This window comes from Brassica napus, chromosome C6, assembly GCF_020379485.1.
Source record: "Brassica napus cultivar Da-Ae chromosome C6, Da-Ae, whole genome shotgun sequence".
Taxonomy (NCBI): Eukaryota; Viridiplantae; Streptophyta; class Magnoliopsida; order Brassicales; family Brassicaceae; genus Brassica; species Brassica napus.
This window is the reverse complement of record NC_063449.1, coordinates 4,907,924-4,925,774: the sequence shown is the minus strand read 5'-3', so window position 1 is coordinate 4,925,774 and position 17,851 is coordinate 4,907,924. Positions and strand designations below refer to the sequence as shown.

At 33.5% G+C, this 17,851-nt stretch overlaps 2 protein-coding genes across 4 annotated transcripts; both read left to right on the top strand.

Annotated features, from left to right (window-relative positions):
- The first annotated feature begins 3,455 nt into the window (after nt 1-3,455).
- Nucleotides 3,456-6,488, top strand: LOC106382090 (WAT1-related protein At3g18200-like). Its single transcript, XM_048760217.1, has 6 exons — nt 3,456-4,386; nt 4,955-5,017; nt 5,117-5,233; nt 5,329-5,737; nt 5,816-5,967; nt 6,056-6,488. The coding sequence occupies exons 1-6, from the start codon at nt 4,196-4,198 to the stop codon at nt 6,228-6,230; spliced, it is 1,107 nt and encodes a 368-aa protein (XP_048616174.1). The 5' UTR covers nt 3,456-4,195; the 3' UTR covers nt 6,231-6,488.
- A 3,522-nt stretch (nt 6,489-10,010) lies between these two features.
- Nucleotides 10,011-15,959, top strand: LOC106382089 (DExH-box ATP-dependent RNA helicase DExH3). Of its 3 annotated transcripts, none has more exons than XM_013822051.3 (20): nt 10,011-10,463; nt 10,531-10,685; nt 10,767-10,854; nt 10,962-11,192; nt 11,278-11,373; nt 11,455-11,643; nt 11,719-11,878; nt 11,965-12,095; nt 12,491-12,661; nt 12,735-13,007; nt 13,098-13,292; nt 13,388-13,591; nt 13,662-13,731; nt 13,821-13,969; nt 14,090-14,395; nt 14,479-14,538; nt 14,652-14,804; nt 14,882-14,992; nt 15,083-15,596; nt 15,698-15,959. In XM_013822051.3, the coding sequence occupies exons 1-19, from the start codon at nt 10,134-10,136 to the stop codon at nt 15,554-15,556; spliced, it is 3,546 nt and encodes a 1,181-aa protein (XP_013677505.2). In that variant the 5' UTR covers nt 10,011-10,133; the 3' UTR covers nt 15,557-15,596; nt 15,698-15,959. The 3 variants fall into 3 exon arrangements, with proteins under 3 accessions (XP_013677505.2, XP_013677504.2, XP_013677503.2); XM_013822050.3 differs by having other exon boundaries at nt 15,691-15,959; XM_013822049.3 differs by having other exon boundaries at nt 15,083-15,959.
- The last annotated feature ends 1,892 nt before the right edge of the window (nt 15,960-17,851 follow it).

Below are 17,851 nucleotides of genomic sequence, written 5' to 3'. Positions count from 1 at the left end.
ATTTTTAACTTAACTGGTTTTCTTATTTTCAAAAGATTAAACTTTTAATAGGTCTGGAGATAAAACTTTAAAAATAGAAAACCACTAATTTAGTTGTTGTTTTGTAATTTTAGATGCAACTTTTGTTAATGCAAGAAACAAGAGCTTGATATTTATTTTAAGTTAGTAGCAAATGATTTTGTCCATAATTATATGTATATTATCTAATTTTGAGCAATGTGCATCATTAATATAAATATTTTGAATAAATGAGAGGAGTAAACTAGAAATATAGGGTTAAGTATATTTATGTTTGGTTATCTTCGGATATCATTCGGTTTTGGATATTACCCGTTCATGTTTGGATATTATCCGTTTGGGTTTGGATATCCAATCTCTCCGAATTCAATAACCTTTCGGTTTTTGCTACTTCGGTTCGGATTTTTGGATCGGATTCAGATACAGGTTCGAGTATCGGATAAAATGCTCAACCCTAATAAATCGTATGAATATGAAGTTTCATTAATAGATATTCATATTATATATATATTATCATTTGAAATAAACTATGTACTATATACAAATATTTAAATATGTTAATTTTAACATTTCCAATGAAAAATTATTGAGATCATAGTATTTTAATTTTGAAATTTGTCTTGAAAAATCTCACATTAAAATTTTTGTGATTAATGGTTTAAATTTTTGTTACAGCAAATATAAAAATGTTAAAAATTAATATGAGTAGGAAGTGTTAATAATAAATATTTATATTAAAATATACTATATATATCTATTTCAATATCAATAAATTTTAGTTTATATCATATAAAGTAAATAAAATGATTGTTTTGATTTATTTACACAAAACGTGATTGTAAATTAACAAAAGGTATTAGTTTAATTTATGTGATTACTCTAATGTATATACTTTTATGTATACAAATTTATTTTTTAAATAGGTGATTTTTGATATCTTATTTCATTCTGAGAATCCCAAAAACACACTTCTTCAAATCGAAGTGATTTTTAATATCGTTCAGATTAAATAATTTAGTCTTGATTTTTATTCCTAAATCTTTTTAGTGAAATATCATGAGAAGATTCCAATCACCTCTTTTGAGTTTGTTCGAAGAATGAGAGATTTGATCATTCGTCTAATATTGTTTCTCCCTAATATCCTATCTAACTATTATAGTTGTAAGAATGAGAGATTTGAACTATTTATTATAAGTTTTCTGGTTTATCATTTAATAAAACAAACAGTTTTTAGTTTATACATAGTTTACATATACTAAAATGGTAAAATATTATATATATTTTTATTTATATACTCTTAAGTAACTAAACCTTGTGGGAACCGAAATTCGCACTGTCGATTTCTGTTTAAATAAGAAAACTAGGAAAACCCTAATTTCCCATAGGTCCCGAATATCTGCTAATACCACACGCCAAGCAATCAAAACACAATAATGACAACGATAAAGTATAAGAAATCGTAAAAGAGAGCAAAAGGAGTTTTATAATAAAACAAACAGTTTTTAGTTTATACATAGTTTACATATACTAAAATGGTAAAATATTATATATATTTTTATTTATATACTCTTAAGTAATTAAACCTCAAAAGCTTAGGTTAATAAAATAATTAATTTGTTTTATTGCTCTAGAATTAGATGATTTTTAAACCAAACTGGTGAATATATACTAGACAGACATTTATATTTCGCGTCTACACTTATATTCTATAATAGCTTGATATATTAGATATGAACACTAACCTGTTAATATAGTTTGCCGGTGATTTTATTCAAAATTTTGATTCTTAGATATGTATCTCGAGTGGAACTAATTTTTACAGATGTCCATCTTTTTAAATTGACACTTATGTAATTCACCGAATTCATAGAAGAATTAAAAAAAAAAAACTAAACTCATAGAAAATGAAATCACTTATGGAAAGTCAATAGTAAACAAATCTAGAGCAGAAAACCTATTCCTCTTTCTTCATAATTCTATCAGTGTTGCATATTTGGTTTTGGTGATTTGTATCATCCACAATAATTAATTTCTCTTTGTGCATATGAAATCTTAAAAATAATTAAAATAATATGTAATATGTTAACTCTTCAACAACGATGATACATTTAAGAGACTAACATTTGTATTCGTCAATTTATAATCTATAAAGATTGTAATGTTGCAAAATGTTAAAACCATTTAATAAACAAGCATTATTATAAAAATTCACCCTGCGCATGCGCACGTAGGCCTGGGACGGATCGGGTATCCGAGCAATTTTAAGGTATCCGGATCCGGATCCTTATCCGGCGGATCCATAATTTTACTATTCTTATCCGGGTCTGGGGTTCTCGGATATCCGGGTGTCGGATATCCTTCTAAAAATTATAATATCCGGCGGATATCCGGATCCGGATTTGGATCCTAAAAATAAATAAAAAATAATATTAATATATATAAAATATTAAAAATAATTTAAAAATAAAAATATATATAATGTTTTTAATTATTTCTATGTATAATATTACAAAATTTACATAAAATATATATATATACTATTATAAAAATAAAAATATATTAAATAAAATTAATTTTTATATATAAATATTACTATTTTTGAAATAGTTATTAATAAAACTTACGGATCCGGATACCCGGACTAAAAAATTAAGATATCCGGATCCGGATCCGGCTTTGACGGATCCAACATTTTACTATCCGGATCCGGATTCGGTCCCTCCGAATATCCGGATTTTCGGATCGGAGCCGGATCGAATCTCGGATCGAATCCGGATCTCGGACAGGCCTATGCGCACGGGTTATCATCTAGCACAATAATAATCTGGCAACTACGCTGGCAATTTTCTATCATGAAATGCAATAATATAGAGGCCGGCATCTTTTGCATGTGACCATTCCATGGCCACCAGCGGAAGATTAGAACCAAAGTATTCAGAAAATTAAACTGTTATGATTAATAAACTAAAAGGACTCACTTATAAACCAAGCATTTCTGAGATGACGTTATTTATTAGAGTTAAACTTATACTATCATTCAGAGAACCTAATGATATGAATAAGAACAAGTTAACAGAACAAACGGTGGTTAATATTCCTATGGCATAATTGCATTCCGGATAATTAACAAAAATAGTTGTTAAATATTAACTGATTTTTTTATTTCTAGGACTAGGATTGAAGACAACCCGTCTAATAATCAGGAACGAGCCCACATGTAATTCGATTCCTAAAATCATTATTACATATATAGAGGTTCACATTATGTTTTTCCGAGTACTTTAAATCAAATAAAATTCGATGAATGCATATAGAGAGGTTCACACAATGCATGTAGTTTAATAAATATATTGATTTTTAGATTATTAAGCTCAAGTTTTTACTAACACACAAATAGAAAAGTAATATGGAGTACACGCAATAAGTGTGAAACAGGAGATGCGATGCACCATTCTTTTCTTAGGCTGTCGTTAGTTTGTTAGTTATTCACTTGTACAAAGTCTTCGAGAAATGAATCTAGGGAGACAGGGATCGAGACAACCATATAACTGATCTGTGTTTGTCTGCTTGCTAAACATGGGACGACTTTACATTTATTTCTTGAATTATGGAATTCATATATCGTATCATGTTTATATCTATATATATTGAATATCAAATTTATTTTTTGACTAAATATCAAAATATATTTGCTCTTTTAATAAAACCTATTGGTAGTTGGCGTCTGAATGATATTGCAATGGTATTATCATAGTTCGTGATAAAAAAAATGCTGAATAGTAATTTTATATATATATATACATATATGCACCCAGCATATTTGAGTCAGCGCAAAGAATAAAAATATAAAAATCTCATAAACTACCATCCTAAGCCTGTGCCTGTTAATCTAGTCAAGATGTATACCATCTTACATCATTATTTATAATCATTACTACACAAATATAATGGCCTCCCTTGAAGAATTTTACCCATCAGAGTTCTCTGATACAGCCAATCATTCATTTTACTAAATAATAATTAATTTAATATTTATTTTAAATCTCAAACTGTACCACCGCACACTCACATATAAGAGTAATCTTGATACGGAAGTACATATAAAGAAAGAGAGAACAAAAGAAAATCAAGCAGAAAGAAATATAAGATTTTATAAAGTAAAAGAAGAATAAGAGAGATGGGAAAAGCAGTAGTATCTGAGAAGATGAAGCTTCTTGTAGCTTTGATAACTTTACAATTCTGTTTCGCAGGTTTCCACATTGTCTCAAGAGTTGCACTTAACATTGGTGTTAGTAAAGTGGTCTATCCTGTTTACAGAAACATTCTTGCTCTTCTTCTCATTGGTCCTTTCGCTTACTTTTTGGAGAAGTAAGTTCACAGTCTTCCTTTTAATCCTTTAGCTCGCCGAGGCTTTATGGTTCAACGAGCATTTGGTTCTAGAGTTTAATTTGGATTGTCTCATATATGTTTGGTTTGTCTCAAGATAAACAATGTGTTTGGTTTGTCTCATATATGTTTCTTGGTAACACCATAGATTTGTCATTTGGATTTCATATGTGGTTTCTTGAGTAGGAAAGACAATGTTTATCCTTTGGTCTGAGATGTGGATTTCTTTTTTGGTAAACCATATAGGTTTATTCTTTTGAGTTCACAAGGGTTGCTTGTGTAAGAAGAAATTATATACATATATATATATATATCTTTTTGGATAATGTTTTCTTCTTTTAATCTCATTTGGGTTTCTTGGGTAGAACCAGAATGTTTTGTTATTTGTGTCTCATATGGGCCTGCTGACTGTTTGGCAAAGGTCCATCTTCTTCCTTTTATTGTAACCTAAACATTTGGGCTTCAGGCTCAGGTTTTTTATTTTAAGTACTCTGTTGAACAAAAAAAAAAAAAGATGTCAATCAAATCTTTTTTTTTGTGTGTTTCTTAGGAAGGAAAGGCCTCCTCTCAGATTCTCTTTACTTGTTCAGTTCTTTCTCTTAGCACTGATAGGGTAAGAAACATTCCTTTTTTTTAATCAATAATCAATTTTATTCTTAACAAGTATGAAACTTGATTCTTGTTTTCTTCCATCTGATCCAATCGACATCAGAATCACAGCAAATCAAGGATTCTACCTCTTAGGACTGACATATGCATCTCCAACGTTTGCTTCAGCAGTGCAGAACTCTGTTCCTGCAATCACTTTCATCATGGCTTGTACCCTAAGGTACCTTAACCTCTTTAATTTCAAGTAAAATCCTTTCAAGGGAATTTATCATCTTTATATCCATATCCTAACGTTGAGCTTCATCAATTTTCAAGGATCGAGCACATAAACCTTGTTCGAAGACACGGTGTAGCCAAAGTGTTGGGGACTATAGTGAGCATAGGCGGAGCAACAACCATCACATTGTACAGAGGATTCCCACTTCTTCGCAGAAGTCTTACGGCGCAAGAAACCCACCACTCTCATGACGAGATTGAATCCATTAACAAGTCTCAGAACTGGACACTTGGATGCTTATACCTTATGGGACACTGCTTGTCATGGGCTGCTTGGATGGTTCTTCAAGCTCCTGTCCTAAAGAAGTACCCAGCGAAGCTCACTTTAACATCATTCACATGTTTCTTTGGTCTGATTCAGTTTCTGGTCATTGCTCTGTTTGTTGAGACTGATCCCAGCAATTGGATCATTGGCTCATGGGAAGAGCTCTTCACCATCCTATACGCGGTAATTCTCTATTTTTCTATGTGCATGCTCAAGATCTCTGAGTCCAAAAATTGAGCTAACAAAGACAGAATCTTACAGGGAATAGTGGCGTCTGGTCTGGTGGTTTATCTTCAAACATGGTGTATTTACAAAGGCGGTCCTGTCTTTGTTGCTGTCTTTCAACCACTCCAGACACTTCTAGTAGCTGCAATGGCATTTGTTGTCCTCGGTGATCAACTTTACTCTGGAAGGTAAGTTCACAAGAGGAAACTTTTAGAACATGGTCTTGCACATAGTTTAAAAGAAGATATTAATATTTAGTACTTTACTTGTGTGCAGCATTGTTGGCTCAGTGTTCATAATGTTGGGGCTGTACTTAGTCCTTTGGGGTAAAACAGAGGAGAAAAGACAGTTGAATGAAGCGTCAAGTCAAGAAGAAGATCATGAGTCACTCACCAAAAACCTTCTTGGAGATGAAACTAAAGAAGCTCAGGATTCTGAATCTCCGGTTTAAAACAGCATATACCTGACAAGACAACACAAGAAAATCTTTTCTGTATATACACACACATGAGAAGGATATAGCAAATAAGAACTTGGCCAAGCCACAGATCCTATAAAAGATCTTGTTGGTGGTTTTTTTATATTTTGTTTTGTTTCCTGAGATCATTGCTAAGAACAAGCATTTTGTATCGTTTCAATCTTACTGTTTCCAATTGATTTACATTACCTTTGGAATATTGTACTCCCTCATATACACATATTCCTCTTCTACTGCTGTGGACTGAATCTAGAAATAGAGTGGTGGGACATTAAAAAAAATAATGTTTGACAAACAAACATTATGTGCGGAAGCAAATTCAAAAGATTGTTTCTTGAAAGAAATACAAAACCAGGCGACTGAGCTTCAATGGCACATGGTTGAAACTAGGCATGGCGTTCGGATAGATGTTCGAGTGCGGATCGGGTTTTTCAGGTTTGGATATTTGGTTTTACCTTCCTAGATCCCATTTATAAAAAATTTAAGTACATATTGAATTCGGATAATAACACTTTGGTTTTGGTTCTAATTTTTTATGCATCCTAGAACCGGTAAAGCAATCATACATTGTTTGGATTCGGATGTTTCTGTTCGATTCGGGTTATACTGAAGTAAAGTACGTAATGAAAAATCTAAACAAAGAAAATATAATACTTAGAATGAATAAAAAGTATTCAACACTCATCAAACCCGTAAATATCAACATTCCAAAGTTTATAACACTGAAATACTGAATAATGATGATAATCCAAAAATCAAAAAATCCTAACCCGTAACACATGTGGTATGATATACCATATACATAACTATAAGTCTTATATGTTTGGTTTAGTTCGGGTTATGTTTCGATTATCGGGATAACTGAACAAAACTCAGTATCTGAAGTATCATATGAAACTCAATCGAGTTATTTGCTAGATCCGCAACAGATCTAATACCCTTATTTCAAGTCACGTTTGAGTTGGTTTTTATGTCAAGCCAAGTTAAAATAGAAGGTTCCAGTTTAACTACTGCGCAAAACACATGAAGAAGACAAAAATATAGGACTAGATATGAGAAACAAAACATTTTAAATATATTCATATGTTTTTACTTCAAAGTGTTATACCCAAAAATTAAATTAAATTTTACTCCAGTTTTTTCCTTATTTTGGAGTAAAAACAGAATATTGGATATGATTACTCTAATATTTTTGAAATGAAAATAGAGTAAAGTTTAAAAGAATTTATTTCAAATAAATTTTTGAGTGGAAAATAAATGAGTTTGAAATATTTTAAGTTTGAATGTAATATTTAACATATTATATATATTAGCCCTGCCAACGTCGAAAATTATAGGTTACTTTTCCCCGAAGTATGTGGAGAGCAAGTCAACAACACCGGACGCAGTGACCGTAGTAACAATCGTAACAACCAATTCAGTTTGTTTTTTTCAGCGGTCGGATCAACACCGACAACCCCCGTAAAAGTAGCTGCTGAGTTAATACTGGTTTCCACTGGTTATATTTTCTCGGGAAAATTGTTTTTTATTAGAAAAAAAAATGATAACTATGCATTTTTAGACTAATATCTATTTTGTGTCAATTTTACCTATAATACCCTTTAATAGTTTTGAAAATAAATTTAATAAATAGTTTTACAAACAAAAAAAAATTGGAAAAATAGTAACTATTGATAAAATACCTATATGAACTTAGTGGTGTTTTTTTCAGTTCTAAAAATGTTTAAATCATAATTTTCAGATTTTGTTCTAAATAAAGTAGAAATGACATTCTACGGAGTAGAAAACGAAATCAACTTTTTCCATTGAAACTACAATGTTTAGAATATGTGATCTACGTAAATAAGAGTATTCTAAAAATATTTAGAATATACATTCCACGCTTAACCTACCGATCTAAAATCTTTAGAAATCAAAATCTGCATATTAATATAAATCTAAAACACGTAGAAACCGACTTCTACAAATTTACTATAAATCTAAAACATGCAGAAATCAAAATCTACACATTACTATAATTCTAAAAACATGTAGAAACCGATTTCTACACATTAGCTGTATTATACGGATAAGAAATCAGTTCCTAAAAATATGGAAACAAAATATTTGAGAATATTCACTTTCATATTTAAAAAAAACAAAAAAAAAGTGGTAACCTTCTTCTCACGCCGTCTTCTATATTCCATTGATTGTTCATAAAATTTTCACAAAAAATCACATTATTTCTACCATGATTCATATCTATACTTCCACAGATCGATCGGTCTACAATTCGAGATCGGTCGATCTGTATGAAATCGACCTTTGCCGATCGAGTGAAATGGACCAGGTCGATCAGTATATACTCCGCGTTTTTTTTGCTCTGCATAATGATCATGATCGATCGATCCGTTCGACCTTGTAATTTCGGATCGATCGATCCCGCTTGATCTAACCCATTATTTAGTATATTTAAAAATTACAATTTTAAGGGCATTATTGTCATTTTGAAAATATTAGCCTAATGGGACATAAAGTATATGAGATTAGTCTAAAAGGATAAGTTATCATTTTTTTGCTCTAAAAAAACAATTTTCTCTTTTCTCCCCATCAACATTTGCTTTTTAGTCGCTAAATATGGACGCAACGACTCCTTGCCCAACATGGATATTATATAATACAAAAATATAGAAAAGATATTAGTTGAATATTTCAAAAAAAAAAGTTAATAGTAAAATATTAGTTGAATACTTTTTTTTAAAAAAAAAAATCTAAACCCAAATAATAGTTTACTATTATTCATATTTCTAATATTCAAATATTTCTTATAGCTTAGCAATATATTGTTCTAAGATTTTTTCAGTTTTTGTATGGTCGTCACCAAAAAAAAAAACAAATAGTTAATAATACACTACATACTAGGTATTTTCCTGTACCATGTGCAGAAATAAAGTTTTAAAATTATATGTATAAATAATTCTTTGTTAATTTTTTGGTTTTATTATTTAGGAACAATATTATAATTCTATGTAAAAATTAAGATAAAATAAATATTTTTATTTACATTTATATTATTTATATTTAATAATATATATATATATATATATATACACAGGCCCGGCCTGTCATATTTGGGTGCCTAAAGCAAAATAGCAACTTGGCCTTGGAAATATTTTTATTTATTTATTTTGGTTAATATATATTAAATAAAATTCTTTAAAATTAAGGGAAAGTTTTTTTATGTATAATTAACAAAAAAATAAAATAAAATAATATTTATAAAATTTGTAAATATTAAAAAGAAATAATCATAACATGATTAGATTTTTTTTGTTTGAAAATGCATAAATTTTTTAAGATTTGTTTTAGTAAGAAAAATTATAAAATTATTTAAATAAATGAAATACTATTTTTGAAAATTATTATATATTACTATATTTCTATTTTACTATTTATTGTTATATTAGTGATGATTTGTAAGTTATTACCTTATTCTAAAAACTTACCAAAATTATAAAAGAACATTAAATATAAATGTTTATGTCACAATTAGTCTATGCTATGTAATCTTTATTAGTATGTCATGTATATCATTTTGTTTTCAAAATTAATATGATGATGACATCTGTCAAAATCACTCGGTAAATAAGATATAGCAGCTATGTGAATAAGTCTGTCCTGGTATTATTGAAATGGTCAAGTACAACTCGGCCCAAAAAACAAAAGCCCAAAGGATAGCTCAGTGTCTTCTTCTTCAATCTCCGTCGTGGCCGTCATTAGAAAGGGTTGTGGCACCTCCGCAGCCTCACAAAAACCTCACAACCCAAACCTCCATCCATCGTCTCTGGAGAAGACTAACTCTTTTATTATTCAGATGTTGTAAGAATCTCGAAAAAGATGCCTTACTACTCTGCAATTTTCCGAGGACATATCAAACCTAACGCCGTCGTCGTCGGTGCTGCCTCCATGTTTATCCAACATAGCTCCCTCCACCTCTTTCGGAGCCCTAACTTGCTGTTCAGCAGACCATCGTCTCTAGTTAGGTCTCTTCATTCTCAGAGGTCGAGGGTCTTGTCCGCCAAAGCAGGTCGTTCTTCGCTGGAGTGGAGAGTATCTAACTTACCCTACTTTCAAAAGCAAGGGTATGGAAGAATCGCTTACAACGACTACGAGTCAAGCGATGAGTCAGACCGTGACGTCGTCGGCTCTTCTCAGTCTCAGCAAATGGTAAAGTTTCGAACTTTACATTTCAAGTTTGTGTCTTTTTGCTTAGTTGTGTTCATTGTTTTGTTAGGCGGGTTCGACTCTTGATAACATCGACCAATGGAGATTCAAACTTACTATGCTTCTACGGAACGGAGAAGACCAAGAAGTTGTGTCCAGGGAGAGGAAAGATCGGCGTGATTTTGATCACATCTCTGCAATGGCAACTAGAATGGGATTATACAGGTGAAGCTTTGTTGTGTTACCAAGTGAAAGCATGTTACTTTGGTTTCTTTCTCTTAGAGATGTTTTCTGTTTTGTTTGCAGCCGTCAGTACTCGAAGATCATTGTCATTAGCAAATCTCCCTTGCCGAACTATAGACCTGATCTTGATGATAAGCGCCCTCAGAGAGAGGTATACCAAACTTATCCCTATAGTATAACTTGTTGTCTTGTTTATAAGCTTCTTTGCCAAGCTTTTGTTTACTAAGATATCTAGTATGGCGTTCTTGGATTCACCAGGTGGTTTTGCCTTTTGGCCTACAAAGTGAGGTAGATGCCCATCTACATGCTTTCCTGGATCAGAAGAAAATGTTGATTCCAGAGATGTCCAGGCCTAGTAGTAGTGACAGCTTAGCAACCGGTTATGGAAACTACGAGAAACCAGAGACGGTGATGCAGAATAGTCTTGCCAGGGAAAGAATACTCCGTCCCAGAAGTCTGCAACTTAGGAGCAAGCAACAGCAGTGGGTGGTGGGTTTCCTTTGAACTTGTAGCTTCATCTTCTCGGAATCATATTGACTCATATGTGGTTTGATATGTATAATTGTCTTGGCAGGATTCTCCGGAAGGCCAGAAAATGGTAGAGTTCCGCAAAACACTTCCTGCATACAAAGAGAAAGAAGCACTATTAAGAGCTATTTCAGCAAACCAGGTGAAACAGAAAAGTCTTCAATTCATTTTAATGTAATAATGATGACGTTTATCTAATGGGTGCTGTGTTCATCTTACATAGGTCATAGTGGTTTCTGGAGAAACTGGCTGTGGTAAAACAACGCAGCTTCCTCAGTACATATTAGAATCTGAGATCGAGGCTGCCCGTGGAGCTGCTTGCAGCATCATATGCACACAGCCTAGAAGAATATCTGCTATTTCTGTTTCTGAACGAGTTGCTGCAGAACGTGGAGAACAAATAGGAGAATCCGTAAGTTCTTTATCCTCTCTTGTATTTGTGAGAATACTATTTGAGGTTGACATGCGCTCTCTCTTCTCTTGGAAGGTTGGCTACAAAGTGAGGCTTGAAGGGATGAGGGGGAGAGACACACGTCTTCTCTTTTGTACAACTGGTGTTTTGCTTAGAAGACTACTTATAGATCGTAGCTTGAAAGGTGTGACTCATGTCGTAGTTGATGAAATTCATGAACGTGGGATGAATGAAGGTAAAGTTTGATATTTAGCAAAAGTTCTCCATTTCGGTACTGACATTCTCATATTCACACACAATCTTCTTCGCTATTTATGTCAGATTTTCTGCTTATTGTCTTGAAAGATCTCCTTCCTCGTCGACCTGACCTGAAGTTGATTTTGATGAGTGCCACTTTGAACGCTGAGCTCTTTTCTTCTTATTTTGGTGGTGCACCAGCCATGCATATCCCAGTAAGTTGAGAAATTGCTTAAAATAGCACAAGTTAACTACCACGTTTCAGAAATACACTCGATCAAAAAATACCCTAGCTAACCAAATGATTATTGTTTAGAGTTTAGTATTTAAGTGTGGGGTTGGGTTTATAAACTTTTTTAAATGTTTTATAAATTATTCTTGAACATTTATAAATGATTTAGGAGGGTTAATTTTGTTTATTTCATCACAAATTTAATGTATTTATGAAAATGGTATCAAATTTGTGAAAATTTGAAATTCCCCCAGTAAGTTTATGCGCATATTTATATTGCTAAATTTGCTAAATATATTGTTTTCTCCATACCCTGAGAAGTGTATATCATCACGTTGTAGAAAAGGCACTTAAAAAAAAGTGAAAATTTCTGTACAGGGGTTTACATATCCTGTCCGAGCCCATTTCTTGGAGGATTTTCTTGAGACTACTGGGTACAGGTTGACATCATATAATCAAATTGATGATTATGGCGAGGAAAAGACATGGAAGATGCAAAAACAAGCTCAATTCACAAAAAGGAAATCCCAGATATCCTCTGCTGTTGAGGTACGAGAAAGTTAGAATTTGTATTTTCTCTGGTTATATGCTTAAAGTATGCTTCTTCTCAACTTGTGAGCAGGGTGCTCTTGAAGCTGCAGACTTCAAAGGATACCAGTTTCGTACTAGAGACTCTTTGTCATGCTGGAGCCCTGATTCGATGGGCTTTAACCTTATTGAGAATGTGCTTTGTCACATCGTCAAAGGAGAGAGACCGGGTGCTGTTTTGGTATTCATGACTGGTTGGGATGATATTAACTCCTTGAAGAAACAGCTCGAAGCTCATCATCTTCTGGGAGACCCCAACAAAGTTTTGCTTCTTGCCTGTCACGGATCCATGGCCAGCTCTGAACAGGTAGTTCTAGTATCCATTGTTTGCCTCTATATGCATACAAGTACAACACATGTTATAATTTGATGATGATGTTCCTTTTCATATCTGCAGAGGCTGATTTTTGATAGACCTCCAGAAGGAGTTAGGAAAGTAGTGCTGGCCACCAACATGGCCGAGACAAGTATCACCATCAATGACGTTGTATTTGTGGTTGATTGTGGAAAAGCAAAAGAGACGTCTTATGATGCGCTTAACAACACCCCTTGTCTGCTTCCATCTTGGATCTCGAAGGCAGCTGCTCGCCAAGTAAGATATTAGACATCGATGATTGCTTCTTTTGCTTCACATTCTCTGTGTGGTTGTAAATAATTGTGTCTTTTCTTTTTTTTTTTCTATTACAGAGAAGAGGAAGAGCAGGTCGTGTAATGCCTGGAGAGTGTTATCACCTTTATCCTAGATGCGTCTATGATGCTTTTGCTGACTACCAGCAGCCAGAACTCCTGAGGACTCCGTTACAGTCTCTGTGTCTACAAATCAAAAGCTTAGGACTTGGAAGCATTTCAGAGTTCCTTTCCAGGGCACTGCAACCTCCTGAAGCTTTATCAGTAATGATCTATTACTGTTTTTTTTTCAACTGGTTTCCGATCAAATCTTGAATGTCACTTTGATTTCCAGGTCCAGAATGCTGTTGAGTATCTAAAACTTATTGGTGCTCTTGATGACAACGAAAATTTAACAGCTTTAGGTGTGTTTCTACTGGGAATACTTTTTCTATTATCTTAAATATCTGAGTTCTCAAGTTCTGGTATGAACTCATTTATGTGCTCTATGCAGGGAAAAATCTGTCGATGCTTCCTGTGGAGCCTAAACTTGGGAAAATGCTTATTTTAGGAGCTATCTTCAATTGTCTAGATCCAATAATGACAGTTGTTGCTGGTCTTAGTGTCAGAGACCCATTCCTGATGCCATTTGACAAAAAGGATGTAAGATTATAGTGTATACTCAGATTGCTTTTGGCAAAAAGGCTGCTCTCAAATGACTAGAACCAAGCGGAAAGCCAAGAAATGCTTCTAATTATTCACTTGATTCCTTTTATTTTGCAGCTAGCAGAGTCGGCAAGGTCCAAGTTCTCTGGCCGTGATTGCAGTGATCATTTGACACTGATTCGAGCATACAGTGGTTGGAAAGATGCTGAAAGAACACGTTCTGGTAACGAGTATTGCTGGCAGAACTTTCTATCTGCCCAAACTCTAAAGGCCATGGACTCTATGCGGAAACAATTCTTCTTTCTCCTGAAGGAGGCTTCTCTTATTGATAACGTTGAAAGTTGCAGTAAGCTGAGCTATGATGAACATCTTGTCCGCGCCATCATCTGTGCTGGCCTGTTCCCGGGAGTTTGCTCTGTTGTTGTAAGTCATCAGTCGCCTTTGCATTTACTTCGCTGCTCTTAGCTGTAGTTCTTACTCAATAATAAAACTATTCTGATTCACAGAATAAGGAAAAGTCAATTACGCTCAAGACAATGGAGGATGGGCAAGTGCTTCTATACACGGTGAGTCTATCTTTATAGCTTATTAGTCTGCAAACTACGCTTAGGCCCTCGTCGGAATAGAAATCCTTAGAGGCTTTTACCATTTATGTTTTTTCTTTTTTGTAAATTTGCAGAGTTCTGTGAATGGCAATGTACAAAGGATTCCTTTCCCTTGGCTAGTCTTCAACGAAAAAATCAAAGTCAATTCTGTGTTTCTTCGAGACTCCACTGCTGTCTCTGACTCGGTGCTTCTTTTGTTTGGGGATAAAGTATCTTCCGGTGGATTTGTAAGTTATAGTCCCATCATGTTTTGTCAATTTCATTCCTTGTTGGTCTGGTTTTAACATCATGTCGTCTCTGTTAGGATGGTCATCTCAAAATGCTGGGAGGATATCTAGAGTTTTTCATGAAACCCTCTTTAGCATATACATACCTTTCTTTAAAAAGAGAGCTCGACGAGCTTATTCAGAATAAGGTAAAAGTTCCAATCCTAATCCCGAGGATATACACATCTTTTGTGTTCTTTACTTTCTTTGACAAAGTTTGGTTCTCGTCTTTTCTACAGCTTGTGAATCCAAAGCTTGATATTCAACTGTACGACAAACTCATGACTGCCATTAGATTACTTGTGTCTGAAGACCAATGTGAGGGCAGGTTCGTCTTTGGCCGGAAAGCTCTGAGCCCTACAACGACGAAGAAGTTGAAAGTAGTAGGGACTCAGCTGCCCAACAGCGGCGGGGAAAACGATAAGAACCACCTTCAGACAGTGCTTGCCCGAGCAGGACATGGAACACCAGTGTACAAGACAAGGCAGCTGAAGAACAACCAGTTTCGGGCCATGGTTACTTTCAATGGATTGGATTTCATGGGAAAGCCATGTAGTAGTAAGAAAAACGCAGAGAAGGATGCAGCTCACGAGGCGTTGCTGTGGTTACAAGGCGAGTCTAAGTCGAGTTTGAATGATCTTAACCACATGTCGACGCTCTTAAAGAAGGACAAGAGTAAAAAATCCGCAAGGGCACCTGCTAGATGGAATTAAAGGGTTCATAGAAGAGAACCGAGGCTCACTTTTCGTGATGGTATGGATTATATTTTGCTAACCTCCTGATCTCTCAGAAAGAGTCGTGACCAGAAGATTCTTTAGACGATATACTGAGTGGGTTTTGGTTGAAGTTTTCAGATTTTGTAGGTGACTTATTCTAGTTCTTGGTTTTGCTGCTAAATCAAGAACCCACCAAGGCGTCACGTTACAGCTCTCTAACAAATTGCTCTGTAGACTTTGGCTAAGTGGTGAGATCATAAGGAGTGGCTCGTGGAACTGGTCTTGTTTTTGTCTTAGTTAAGTCTAAGCTTATGATTCTTCTTTATCAGTGTATACATATAACAACCATGTAAGATCAAACTATATACTTCAAAATATATTTATTGGGTACCTTCTAACATTTTGAATGTTTTGTCTAATGTAGACTGTACTGTGTAGTAGGTAGGTGAACTACAAGTCTACAAGAGAAGCCGTAACTCATATTTGGTTTTGATCATTACTTGGTAGGGAAAATGACTTTATTCCCTGTGAACTAATTGTTTCCGGTTTTTTTACACATGAACTTAGTTATGCCAAAAACCACATGAAGAATGAAAAAATGATTTATTCCCTTATGAACTAGTTGTTCCCGGCTATTTCAAACACAAATTTTTAAGTCATACCAAAAACCACATGAACAACTCTATTTTTTTAATTATATGCACAAACTATCGATTTTAAACTAATTCCCCTAAAACCGTAATGGTGTTATTTATATGTTAACTTGGTTTATGATAGGTGGAGAGACGGTTTAATTTGGGTTGATAAAAACATCATACTCCGTCGTTTTTTTTCTTTTTCTTTTTCTTTTTGTCAACTTATCTTCTTCTTTAGAAATCATTTTACTCTTCATCATCAATTGAGGATAAAAAATTTTACTCTGCATTTTCGAGTTATATGACATAGTAATTGGTTGGGTAAATATTTTCGAGTTATATGACATAAAGCATATAAAGAGATCATATGACATTAATTTCTGGATTAAGGAGAATATATACTACGTCGTTTTTTTTTCTTTTTCTTCTTCTTTTTGTTAACTTATCTTCTTCTTCAGAAATCGTTTTACTCTTCATCATCAGTTGAGGATAAAAAAATTTATTCTGCATTTTCGAGTTATATGACATAGTAATTGGTTGGGTAGATATTTTCGACTTATATGACATAAAGCATATAAAGAGATCATATGACATTAATTTCTGGATCGTTTTTTGAATTACATGCACAAACTATCGATTTTAAACTAATTCTCCTAAAACCGTAATGGTGTTATTTATACGTTAACTTGGTTTATGATAGGTGGAGATACGGTTTAATTTGGGTTGATAAAAACATAATACTACGTCGTTTTTTTCTTTTTCTTCTTTTTGTCAACTTATCTTCTTCTTCAGAAATCGTTTTACTCTTCATCATCAATTGGGGATAAAATTTATTATCATGCAGAAGAATAAAACATTTTACATGATGCATAAAGATAGAAGAGCAGCAAATACTAACTTATCAATCTCCATGTATTGTCACAAGGAACTATCAAATTGGCGTAGTCTACGACGTTTGATTGGTTCCGTAAGCGGATGTTACTCTCAGGTTCCGATTCTGCAGGGATTTATATATTCTCCTCAATCCAGAAATTAATGTCATATAATCTCTTTATATGCTTTATGTCATATAACTCAAAAATATCTACCCAACCAGTTACTATGTCATATAACTCGAAAATGCAGAATAAATTTTTTTATCCTCAATTGATGATGAAGAGTAAAACGAAATATGAAGAAGAAGAGCAGTTGACAAAAAGAAGAAGAACAAAATGACATAGTATTCTATTTTTATCAACCTAAATGAAATTGACTATCTACCCGTCATAAACAAAGTTAACGTTTAAACAACACCATTTACGGTTTTAGGGGAATTAGTTTAAAATCGATAGTTTGTGTATGTAATTCAAAAAATAGAATTGTTCATGTGGTTTTTGGCATGGCTTAAAAGTTTGTTTGTGAAATAGCCGGAAACAACTAGTTCATAGGGGAATAAATTAATTTTCCGTTATTCATGTGGTTTTTGGCATGGCTTAAAAGTTCGTATGTGAAAAAGCCGGAAACAACTAGTTCATAGGGGAATGAACCATTTTCCCTTACTTGGTAGGTATAGAACAACTAGGTGTTTTCCTGCACCATGTGCAGTAAGAAATTTTTAAATCTAACTTATATTTAAAAATAAATTTCATTAAATATTATAGATTTTACTATTTTCTTA

What these genes read in the sequence shown, in the direction of transcription:
- LOC106382089 (XM_013822051.3), top strand. Translation starts at nt 10,134, where the DNA reads ATGCCTTACTACTCTGCAATTTTCCGAGGACATATCAAACCTAACGCC. An exon ending in GAGAACAAATAGGAGAATCC is followed by an intron (nt 11,644 to 11,718) that starts GTAAGTTCTTTA and finishes TTCTCTTGGAAG; the next exon opens with GTTGGCTACAAAGTGAGGCT. An exon ending in CGAAAATTTAACAGCTTTAG is followed by an intron (nt 13,732 to 13,820) that starts GTGTGTTTCTAC and finishes TGCTCTATGCAG; the next exon opens with GGAAAAATCTGTCGATGCTT.
- LOC106382090 (XM_048760217.1), top strand. Translation starts at nt 4,196, where the DNA reads ATGGGAAAAGCAGTAGTATCTGAGAAGATGAAGCTTCTTGTAGCTTTG. An exon ending in TTCGCTTACTTTTTGGAGAA is followed by an intron (nt 4,387 to 4,954) that starts GTAAGTTCACAG and finishes TGTGTTTCTTAG; the next exon opens with GAAGGAAAGGCCTCCTCTCA. An exon ending in TCTTCACCATCCTATACGCG is followed by an intron (nt 5,738 to 5,815) that starts GTAATTCTCTAT and finishes AGAATCTTACAG; the next exon opens with GGAATAGTGGCGTCTGGTCT.